The sequence below is a fragment of the Polypterus senegalus genome, chromosome 3, assembly GCF_016835505.1.
Source record: "Polypterus senegalus isolate Bchr_013 chromosome 3, ASM1683550v1, whole genome shotgun sequence".
Lineage (NCBI taxonomy): Eukaryota > Metazoa > Chordata > Cladistia > Polypteriformes > Polypteridae > Polypterus > Polypterus senegalus.
In genome coordinates this window covers 290887159-290899581 of record NC_053156.1, presented here as the reverse complement: position 1 = coordinate 290899581, position 12423 = coordinate 290887159, and the positions used below count along the sequence as shown (strand labels likewise).

Here is a 12423-nt window from a genome sequence, read left to right as displayed (position 1 = left end):
CTAAATCTCATTGAAGTATTTCATCATGAAGGGTTATCAACAGAAGAAATCTGTACATGAGCAATCCTAGCACCTGTGAACGCTGGCCCGGACACAGACAGACGGACATCTTTGTTTCACCCAACACACCGTTTATTTACACTAATATGTACAAGTTTACCGTGCAGTCACACCCCAGTGCCTCCAGCACCGATCCCCCAAAGTCCAGGCCACACAGTCCTGTGCCTTTTTTCCTCACTCCAGCTCCGTCCTCTTCCACCCGACTTCCGCCCTGACTGAAGGGAGGCGGCCCCTTATATAGTACTCCCAGATGAGCACCAGGTGTTCCCGGCATTCCTTCCTTGGCCACGCCCCAGCGTGGCGGAAGTGCCGGCTGTCCTCCCGGCAGCTCTCCGGGCGTCACGTAAAGTCTTCCCCTCAGCACTTCCTGGTGTGGCGGAAGTGCTGGGCTCCAGGGTTCCTCAGGCACCTGGGCTTCCAAGCCCTCTACCCGTGGCCCCCAACATAACCAGGACGGACGCCCCCTCGCGGTCTGGAGGAGGCACAAGCCCTCCTTTGGTCCTCCTGGGCGTCCCGGCCGGGGACCACACACAGAGAAATGATGGAGTCAAATTAATTAACGTGACAATTGTCGATCGGTTACACAGCAAATTGGCAAATTGGCATAGTCAGTAGACTATGCTGAAACAGTTGGTGGTGATGGTGTGAAAGATGAAAACATCAACTTACAATATCCCGTGGAATATCTACAACCGTTAACACCATCAGATCTTCCATCGGCCGAATTACTGTAAAGAAGGACGTATCGTAGTGTTATTGCGTAATTTATGACTGAATGATGGGCTATGCAATAGGATAAGATTAGTTGTGTTCAAAATTGGTCGAACAATTCTGACATGTCAAATTTTAACAGGCGACAAGAAAGTTAATGTAGTACATCTTCAGGGGATAACATTAGAGACCAAAGGAGATCTTGATATGCCATTCGTATTAAAATGTTAACAGTTTCCTGTTAGAATAGCTTTTGCTATGACAATTAACAAATCATAGGGACAGACATTTGAAAAAGTGGGTTTATTTATTAGAGAGAAAGAAACGATATTCACTCATGCACGGTTATACATTGCGTTGTGTGGCAGTAGAGGGCGCTAGTGCTCCCTTGAACCCTCAGGTACCACTCCAAACACCGGATACAAGTCCAAGACTTTTTATTATTTAAGAATAATGTGCACAAAGCACCCTCCACACTACTCACAAATTATACCACAACACAATAAAAATACTCTTTCCTCCTCGCTCCGACACTTCGCCCTCCTACCTCCCAGCTCAGCTCAGTGTCTGGACTTTCCCAGAGTCCTTTTATAGCCCCTGACCCGGAGGTGTTCCTGCCCAACCAGTCCACAGTTCCTTATTCCTTCCGGGCCAGGGTAAACAGTCCTTTACACAGAGCACGTCGTTTCTTCCTGTCACGTGACCGTGACGTACTCCCGGGTTATAGGGCACATATGAGCCCACGAGCCCCCTTACAGCGACTCCCAGCGGCCCCAAAAGTATCCAGCAGGGCATCATGGACCTTGTAGTGTTTATACACAGCCCTGCTGGAAGTCGGGGCACGATCCTGCTGTCGGGAGAGCTCCTCCTGGTGGCCTGGGGGTGAGGACCGGAGTATGAAGCCGGCAGTCCACCACAGCTGTCACGATGTACGGAAGTTCAAACACGGAATCAAAATTCAATGCGATATTAATGAAAGTTCATTCCAAATATTGTTTTAACTGAAGTTTTACAGTAAAAGTGTAAGTTTAAAAAGTATTTGTGTGTTAATTTCAAAGCCAAACAGAATGAAAACGTATAACGCAACAAATACCTCTAATGCAACATGAAACATAATTTCCTTTCAATTACATTTTACTATTTTTTTTACTATGGTTAATTACTCGCTGTAATGTAAAATAGTCAGGTCTATTATGCATATGTAACGATTCCCTAGAAAATAGAGCAGAGCCGCGAAGTGGCTAGCGTGTAGTACCCGCCTGGGGGTTGGCGAGCGAAGCGAGCAGGGGCAGAGCTCCCTAGTGTCCTTTAAAAAAACAGCACCTCGTCAGCTCACCATTTTCGGGCTCCTCAGCATGAGGAGACATCCTCTGACAGGCAGAGTCAACCTTTTTAATCCTGGCTTGTGTTCCCACCACCATCCTCTGACCTTCAGCGGGGGAACCCCACGAGCTCTGCTCCTCTTTCCTGTCGCCATCTTTTGGCTTTCAGCAGTATCCCACTTAGACCATTAGGTCACTCCTGCTTCTTGATTGCTCAGCACGGGGCAACCCTACCCCAGAAGCACCACTTCTCCACTCGGGGTTCTTTCCCCAACTGCCTACCTCCTTCCTGCCACAACATCTTTCTCACAATCCTGATGCTTCTGTAGCAAAGTGTAATATGTTACTTTTAATTTGGTTTTGTTTGAGTTATGAAGTTCCCCAAAAATAATTAATTCTTGTAAATAGTGGTATACCGATTGTATATTGTGTTGTAGTACGGGCATTAATTAGCGTTACACCGCACAACCTGCATGCTCCATGTTTCTTGGCACGGTGGATGGGGTAGGCGGCGTTTTCAGCTCTCCCCAAGCTTTTTATGATTTTTATTTTATTTATTTTGTATTTATAGTTTTGTTTACAATAATTTGCAATGAATTCATTATTTAATAGGCATAGGGGAGAAGCCACTTATATGACGCCCTGTTCTTTTTTTCCTTTTTGTTGCTGGAAAGTTTCTGGAGAGGTTTCGCCCCACGTGCCTCTAACTTGACTGTACAATGCAGAGAAAGACATTTTCCAGTCAGCTACACCTCTCCTTTGCTTTCTTTTTCTTTCTTTCTCCTAACCTCTATATCATTGTACAGTATTGTTTGTTCATTCCTGTGCAGTTCTAAATCTGGCCTGTCCTAAACTCCCTGCCCCATCACACCGTACTTAAAAACAATCATCGACTTCCTACTCATACGCCTTTTCATCTGTAGCTCCTGCTGATGGAACAAGCTGCCAACCTCCATTCAAATTAAAGATTCCCTCAAGAAGCGTTTGAAGACTCTCATTAGAACATTAGAACACTATAGACGAGAACAGGTCATTCAGTCCAACAAAGCTCGCCAGTCCTATCCACTTATTTCTTCCAAAAAAACATCAAGTCAAGTTTTGAAAGTCCCTAAAGTCTTCCTGTTTACCACACTACAAGGGTCACTTACTCCAAGTGTCTGTCGTTCTTTGTGTAAAGATACACATTGGTGCCCCTCCAGTTCAGATCTAACTCGTCCTGGAGGAACAGGTCCCATCTGTTCCAGAAAGAGTCCCTGTGCCCTATAAATCTGTATTCTTCTACCCTACACCAAGATCTGAGCCACGTGTTAAGCCTTCTGATCTCCTCAAACTTACCTAGACTGGCCCTGTGGCACAGGCAGAACTTCAGAGAAGACTACCTTGTCAGTTCTACTCCTTAGCCTTGGCACCTAGCTCTTTAACTTTGGATTGCAGGACTGACAGACTGATCTTATGTACGTCACTTGTTCCAACATGGACAATGAGCCAAGAGCCTATCAACCTTTCCAGGGAGGTCTCACACCTGGGCAGCGAAAGGCAATACATTATGCGAGACTCTCTATCTCTGGAGCAAACCTGTGCTTCAATCCTCCTAATGACTGAGTCTCCAACTACCACTACCTCTCTCTTTCTCGGAACTGGTTTTGAGGTGGCCCATTGGGGCTCCTCATGCCTGCCTACCACCTTAGAATCTTCAGAGACACCGTCCAGTTCTGCAAGGACCTGAAAACGGTTTGACACTTCCAGTTCTGAGGTTGATGCCCCCAGATGGAGTGTACCCTTTACCTTGCACCTTGTGACCACCTATCTCAACCTGTCTGGTCTAGAGTCTCCTCCCATGCCACCTTAGGCTGAGGGTATACTTAACGCTACACGATCTGTGCCCTTGAAGACACTGCTGCTATGAAAACAGTGTACTGACTATACTTGCATGCATATTTTAAGTAAATATGGAGGATTCCACCAGGTGGCATTGTGAGACATCATCACTGTGAGAAAAAAGTCCAGTTTTGCTGTGTTGTGAGTTGAGGGACAAAGATGTTAAAAATAAAAATTCTTTGTATTCCAATACTGTTGTGAAGGTGCAAAATCAAAAATATAAAAAGATGGCAACAGCGATACAGAATATGGTATGTGAGACCTTTAAATGTATCGAGTCATTACGATGGGGAATATGCAATGCTTGTATTGCCTATGCGAGAAATGGATGAAGACAAGCACATTCGCATGTCAGCATTTAAGTTTGATGATTTGCTTCACCGCATGACACCATTCATCAAACATCAGAGCCTGCAGATTGATCCAGTTGGAGATGCAGTGTGACTTGTTGATAGTAAACAATGATGCTGACGTCATGTACCAAAATCTGAACACACATGCCATCCATATTTTTGCTGGTACTGCAACTCACGCACACGTCGTATTAATTTCTGATGAAGTGCTCAGAGGAACAACAAAGGGAACGTGTGGCATCCATGAAGCACGTGCATAAGTGTTCTGAGCGTGAAGTATAAACCAGCCGTTAGGGGTGCACACTATCTCTCTAAGGCCAGGTTTATACTTCACGCGATGCGACACATGCTCCAATAGATGCTACTGCTATGCAAGCCTTTTACTGTTCGCACCGTACGTAAATCTGGAAGATTCCACAAGGTGGCAGTGCGAGATATCATCACGGTGAGGAAACATTCGGCTTCACTGTATTGTGAATTGCCTGAAACGCCCATTAAATTCCGAGGACACCGTGCCACGATATCTCTGAAAAGGATGTTTAATGATTACATCCATCGATCCAGGGATGTGACCATTCCAGCAAGCATCGGGTACGAGAAAGAAACAAAATCCCTGAACAGGTCCTCAGCTTATCACAAGGTGAAGACAAGCACACACATACAATGGTGTCATTTTAGCGTCACCAAATCCCCAAAACTTCATGTCTTTGGAAGGAAACCGGAGCACAGTGTGGAAACCCAGGCAGGGAGCACAAGGGACGTGACTCCTACCGCTCTGCTACCGTGTCACCCCCATGTGTGTAATTATTAACAGTATTCATTATTATTATCAATGACTTATCTGTAAAATGTAACATACATTTAATGCATTTTATCATGGAATTGATATCAAGTATAAATCTAAGAATTCTAAATGTGCGGAGAGCTGGAATATCATAAATGTAATGTGTTCTGTGTGGTGATGGCTGCTGTCAGCTCAGGAGGAAGCCCCAGAAGCTCGTAGCCATTAACAATTGCGTCGGTTTTAAGACGATGTTTATGACGGTCTGCTTTAATGATAAAGTAAACTACGAGGATAAAGTGGACATTTTGAGATTAATGCCGAAATTTCCACTTTAATCACAAAATACACCTTTTCTCCATGCTCTTAATTCTTTTCTCTGTGGCTCAAATATGCCGCGGTACATTCTGATGCTGTTGTGAAGGTGCAAAAAAAAAAAAGACAGCACAGAAGATAGTATGTGAGATCTTTAAAATGTATCGTGTCATTACATGGGGGAATATAAAAGCACCACGAATGCATCTGTGTGTCTGCATTTTGCTTCTCCACGTTGAACTATTCACCAAACATCAAAGCACGCATGTTAGAGAGATATTAATTATAAAGAGACACGGATCACATTAAAAGGTGCACCTCCCAGCAGGCACGAGAGTGTCTATTATGGGATGTTAAAAAAGCGTATAAGGTGCACGAGTGCCGCAATAGTCAATTCCGCATTTGTTTGATATAAGTAAGAATCAGCAGTGTACCGAGTTAAGATAAGTGTGCGTTGATGACCAGAGGTGGGTTCGTTTGCATTTTACTTGTATTTTATGTTTTTTATATGTTAAGACGTAAAGTCGTTTACATGTACTGATTACGTTATTGATTTGGATTCTATACTGCCGGTAAGCTAGTGCTTAATTTCAGCAATACTGCCATCTAGTGGACTTTGGGTACTTTATCAATAAGTTTTATGTATTCTTTTTTATTGTAGACCACACATACAAATCCACCTATACCTATTCGAGTACAGGTGTATATCTCCAAATAAATGAGTTCAATTTCAATCTAAGCTGCTGTGTGGAATTCTCTGCATCATTTACCAGTGTCCTGATCGACACTCCGGAGTGAACACAATAAGTCCTGAACATACTAAAGATATAGTGGTCCTTTGTTACAACGCACATCAATCTCATAGGATCTGCGTAGCGACTTTCTGTCACATGTAGATAGTAAACAGAGACTCTGACGTCACAAACCGACTTTTATCACACTGGACTTTTTGCTGGTACTGCAACTCGTGCACGCGTCGCGTTAATTTCTGAGGACCTTCTCAGAGGACATGTCAAAAGAACACCTGGAGTGCATGACAGTCATGATGTGTGCACGTATACGTTCTGAGCGTGAAGTATTAACTGGCCCTAAAGGACACTTCGGCCAGGTCCACCAATTCTCTGCAACAATGCAGGCCAGTCACCTAAACCTCCATTTCAGCGACCCTGAGCTGGAGGAGTTGGATCAGCTGGCATCTCTAGCCGATGTAGCCCTCCTATGGCGCTTTTCCACTGCATAGTACGGCACAGCACGGTTCAGTACAGCTCACCTTGGTTCGGCTCAGTTCGGCTCAGTTTGCATTTCGACTGCAGTTTAGTACCGCTTTAGAGTGGGCGGGATTATTCACGTGTCGTTATAGTTGCGCCGGCTCTACTGCCGTGACATCATCGTAAACGCGCCACAAACAAACATAACAAAGGAGCCGTGTGCGCCCAAGAGCTTAGCGACCTCCTGAAAAACTTTTTCATTCTGCGTCGCCCCATCCAGCTCTCGCTGGATCCGCTCCTCGGCTACCAACGAGAGGAACATCTGTACTTCCTCAATAGACCACGAAACAGCCATTTTTGGTTAAAACAAAATGGTGTGTCCGAACCTTCGCTGGCTGTGCTAAAAATCTAGCGGGTCTGTTGTGTCTCGTGTCGCAAGTTCAGTGACGCAGTAATGATGATTTTCTCCGGCCAACCAGTGACCAGCAGAGTTTATACGTCACGTTTTGGTAACGGTTCGGCACGCTTGGAACCTCGGCTGAGGTGGTACTAAAAAAAGGACCAGGTACCAGGTACTGTTCCCAGTGGAAAACCCCCCAAAAGTGAGCTGAACTGAACCGTGTCGTGCCGTACAATGCAGTGGAAAAGCGCCTCTAGAAGACTGGCTCCTCTAAGCAGGCCTCTAAAGAAAAGGTCGCCAAGTCTGGTCCTGGAGGACCACCATGGCTGCAGTTTTTCATTCTAACCCTTTTCTTAACTAGTGACCTGTTTTTGGTGCTAATTGACTTCTTTTGAATTAATTTTAGTTGACTTGTTTTTTTAAGATTTGTTCCCTTGATTTCTTCATCGTTCCTCTGAATTGCTTCATTTCTTTCCTTAAATGGCACCCAAACAGAAATGAAACATGAAGCAAGTGAGGGAACAGAAGACCAACTAAATCAGGGCCTCAAACTCCAAACAATTTCACTCTAACCAGTTGCTAATGAGGTGCCAATTCTTATTGTTAATTAAACCCGTCCTTTAATTCTGTGGCTTGTTGCTGCTCTCGTGGTGCAATAGCAGACATTTCTGAAAATGTTAATTTTCTCTTTTCTAAGAGCACTGGGAAAATGTTTTGTGGACCTGAGCAGATCAACATGAGACCTTCATCTTTCCTTGTTATCAAGTATTGTATGATGAACACAGTTTGATGGTCCTGTTTTGGCTCATTTTGTATCTCATTATTGTTTGGCTGCTAATTAAGGAAAAAGAAACAATTAAGGGGTCTGAGTCTCCAAGAGCAAGTCAATTAAAATGAATTCAAAAGAAGTTAATTAGCAGCAAAACCAGGTCACTAATTAAGAAAAGGGTTACAATGAAAAACTTTAGCGGCCGAAGAGTCCAACATCCAGCAGGGCTTGTATTGCACTGGTCTCAAAAATTTCGTTTTTTTTATCTACTTTTTAACTCCGACTTCTTTTATTTCCTTTGGCACAGGCACCTGAATTGTAAAATCTAATCTTTATCTTGACAGCGGTCACAAGAACTTGAATATTTTTTATAATGTATACCTTATTCTCCTTCAATCGGTGAAAGCTGCGTGCGCAGGTAGAAAGTCGCTGTTTGTGGCTGCTTGCGCGCACCCGGGATGACAAACGTCCATCGGCGATTCGAGAGGGGCGCGCGCGGGGAAACCTCTACGTCATCAAGTTGTGTCTGCTTTTTGAAGTTTTCTCAGCTGTTTGAGCGCAAATAGAAGAGGAGCGGCACATCAGCACCTCAGTCCACACAGGATGCTTTAAGTCTTTACAGGTAAGTGAAATGATTTTCCTAACCGCAAAAGTATAAAATGCAGGCATGGAAACCAAAACGTTATATAGATATGAATGAGGTATCCTGTGGCGAGTTGAATGCTGTGCACAGAGCAAATACACATTTACTCAGTATTAATCTGATACAAACCAACCCCATAGCTCAATTACCTGCACTTTACCATGATTCACTATTTCATTGACACTATTAAAGGGTATCTAGACGTCCCACTGAGAGCGACAGTTCTGATTTCAGGCTATGTGTCCCGATAAATAATTAAAGAATATCAAAATGTCCCGGCCCATCTCATAAAACATTGCTCAGCCGACACAAGCATTCCTACAATATATTTAGATTCACGAAACTCCAGGGGGCACAAGACCCCATAAGTCCACCCCACCATTTAATATACCAGTAATAACGCACAGAAAAGTCCGATGTGGAAAGCTTCATCAAAAACTTGAGGACGACGTAATAACTAACAGCACTGCCATTTATTTCTTTCCACTTCAAGCACTGAGTGGACTCCTATGTATTAATTTGTAAAAGTTTTTTTGTCTCCTGATCCCATTGTGACGACAATGAGATAAAGCTGTGATTAAACAAATCACTGAACAAAATGGCATGCCAGATTAAAATAAAAAATATGTACATCGGTTGCACATAATAATAAAATTGTTTTTATCAAAAATAATTTCATTATGCTTAATGCACTAGATTATTAAAATTCTGAAACAACATATTTTAAAATAAAATGAATGAATGAAACTTTTTAATTGTCTGTTAAATTACTTATGTTAAATAAACATGGCTCATGTAAATAAAAGAACTCCACAGAGGGAGAACACGGGAAGCAAAGCCGGGTGTCCGGACTTTTTTTGTTTTTTCTGTCCCCCCTGGCCATTGAACCTTACTCTTATTCGATGTTAATTAATGTTGACTTATTTTGTTTTCTTATTGTGTCTTTTATTTTTCTATTATTTATTATGTAAAGCACTTTGAGCTACTGTTTGTATGAAAATGTGCTCTAGAAATAAATGTTGTTGTTGTGCCGCACAATTCATACTCATTCAATACAAATGAAAGTATAGAGTGATGTACAAAAAAAAAAACGGATTTCAGTTTTGACCTTGATTGAAATATTTAGTTGTTTTTAAAAAGCTTTTAATTCTGGTGCTTTAATAAAAAATTAAAAGAAAATGCAAAAAACGCAAAACGGAGTAACGTTAGTCTGTATGATTAAGTATTTTAAATGAATATCTGAATATTTCTCGTTGTGTGTGTGTTTTTATTTTTTTTACTTTTATTTCCACAAACTTTTTGCTCTTAACCAGCGCCAATAACTCAAACGAACAACCTGTTGGTTCTTTGAAAGTCACGTGACTTTGCCGCCAAGTTATCCAACCTCTGCTGAGGGTAAAGCCGCTTGGCGCGTATTAATTTCCGGTGAGGACTAAATATAACTATTTTGAGTTCTACCTAAATGACTGAAATTAGTATATTGCATATCAAACAAGATTCAATCAATTTTAATATTGCACATCCCACAAGATTCCATAAATTAAACATAAACAATACATATAACATAAAGTAAATACATTCTTGTAAATGTAACAACCTGCCATGTCCCTTTTTTTCAGTGAAGGATGGCTTCATGGTGGGCATAAATATTACGTAAGTGTCCAGGTTTAGGACTTTGGAAATCTGGCCACCATGTAATTTACCATCAGATCGGAAACATTCACTTGATATCCTATATGGTCACTTGCTGTGATAATGTTTGCCTTCCATTTCTGTTACTCCCTAACATTTGTCATATAAGTGATCAGCTTTGCATGTCTCAGTTCATGAAAATGACAATGACCAGACATGCTCAAGCACAGTAGAAATTACAAAAGGAATTAATTAATTAATCACTCTTTATTTATTTATTTGGTTTATGCTAATTGGGATTTGATTATTTTCACAGTTTGTAAATACGAAGTGGGGTGGCACGGTGGTACAGTGGTAGCGCTGCAGCTTCACAGTTAGGACACCTGGGTTCACTTCCCGGGTTCTCCCTGCGTGGAGTTTGCATGTTCTCCCCGTGTCTGCGTGGGTTTCCTTTCACAGTCCAAAGACCTGCAGGTTGGGTGCTTTGGCGATCCTAAATTGGGCTTGATGTGTGTGCCCTGCGGTGGGTTGGCACCTTGATTGGAAATTTGGTTCCTGCCTTGCACCCTGTGTTGGCTGGGATTGGCTCCAGCAGACCCCCATGACCCTGTGCTCGGATTCAGCAGGTTGATGGATGGATGGATGAACATGAACTGAAAAATGAATGCATTTTATTTTAAGTTTTTAAGATTTTCCTCTGTGCCAGTTTAGGAAAGATATATATTTTTTTAAATTTATAGAAAGCAATTGACTTTAGAACACAATTTTGTGTGGCAAATACATATATATATTATGTCTGTGAAGTAATAACGTCCACTTGAAAAATACCAGAATCATACTTTAAGAAAAACTGGACAACTGGAAGAAATTCAATATGGACACAGAGAGAACATGCAAACTCCAATCAAAATGGAAGACGACACTTGAGCCCAGGTCACTGCATTGGTCCATTGTGCTCCATCCTTTATTGGGATGTCGGCTGCCATTGTGCCACTCCTCTCCATCCATAATGAGCTCGCAAAAATGCTCTTTATAGAACTGGATGGAGTGTTTAGAAGAAAATGCTTTCTGGGGCAAAGAGCATAGGAGGACAACCAACTTAGTGACTGTTAGGCTCTTCTGAGTCCCACCATTCCACCTTCCCCCATACAGAGTCTCCATACAGTGAAGAGGAAGGAAAGAGGGAAGGAAACGTCGGAAAGAAAACACAAACTGAGTAGACAAAGCGTAAGGAGCTCGACTGACTGACCCACTCGTAAACACATCTGTTATTCTAACATGCTTGTCCAATTCAAGGTGGCACGGAGCAAGTGGCTAAATTCATAGCAGTGTGGGCAAGAGGAGAACTGACCCTGGCCAGAAACCAAACAGAATATTTGTATTGTCCTCTTATTACTGGACTTTATATCATCACGGCGTCTGGTTTTCACCAATATTCTCAGTGAATTGTCCCCATGCGGGTGAGTCCAGTGTCCCTATCCAGGACTGACAACTCCTTTGTGCCCAGAGCTGCTGACTTTGGACCTCCGACAACCCAGTATGGTACTGTGGTTCAGAAAACAGAAGGATAGATCCTTTAATTAAATCATGAAATGTTTCTGCTGGAGCAGGATAAGTAACAAATACTCCTCGCTGTACAGTACACCATAAAACTGAACTGAACTGCAATTCTCATCCTGAACTTGAAGCTTTCCAGTTGCTTCCTGCTTCCCGCTCACAAATAAGCACAATTTTCTAGTCTAAATGGCTCCAGGTTAGGATTTGGCAATGAACAACATAAGTACTGTAGCTGTCCTACCTGAGACGACAGAGACGAGCAGCAGCCGTGCCCACTTCATGTCCAGGTCTCCCCAACAGCCGTCAGTCAGATTAGACCCTTGATGTTGCTCCTGTGTACCCCCGACCCCCAACTGTCTGGAAATCCAAGTACCAGTCTGCTAACCAGTGCAGCTCGACAGTCTGACCGGCCACGTCTTTGTCTCGTCACCCTTCCAGGACCCCGTCGGTGGCAGGTTACGCAGACGGAGCAGAGGCAGACCCTTCACTTCCTCCCTTTGTCCGATTCGGACCGGTCTGTCAACTTGAAGAGCTGTAAGGGGGAGACGGCCGACCCGCCGCTCCATCATCAGGCCAGTTTCCTTCCTGTTCCCTGGGAGCTTCTCCTTCAGCAGATGTTTGATAGCACCTCCAACATGGGAGTTTGGGCAGAGTGAGAAGGTGTGTGTAAAATCTCTCGCTCTACTTACATTTTCAATGTTGCTCAATTATGATTTTTTGCCAAAACTATAATTTTGTGGTACAAGTAAAAATATTATTTTTTTTAAAAAGAGAAGGTTGAAAATGGATATCTT

At 42.9% G+C, this 12423-nt stretch overlaps 1 protein-coding gene across 3 annotated transcripts in view; it reads right to left on the bottom strand.

The window, feature by feature from the left end:
- LOC120526305 (CMRF35-like molecule 3) overlaps positions 1–12145 on the bottom strand; it is a 60564-nt gene extending 48419 nt beyond the window's left edge. Inside the window, exon 1 of one of the 3 annotated variants that reach the window (XM_039749432.1) lies at positions 11871–12145. In XM_039749432.1, coding sequence (XP_039605366.1) covers positions 11871–11910 — 40 coding nt within the window. In that variant the 5' untranslated portion in view covers positions 11911–12145. The remainder of the gene's footprint in view (positions 1–11870) is intronic. The other 2 variants (XM_039749433.1, XM_039749434.1) reach the window with 2 other exon arrangements.
- Between the last annotated feature and the right edge of the window lie 278 nt (positions 12146–12423).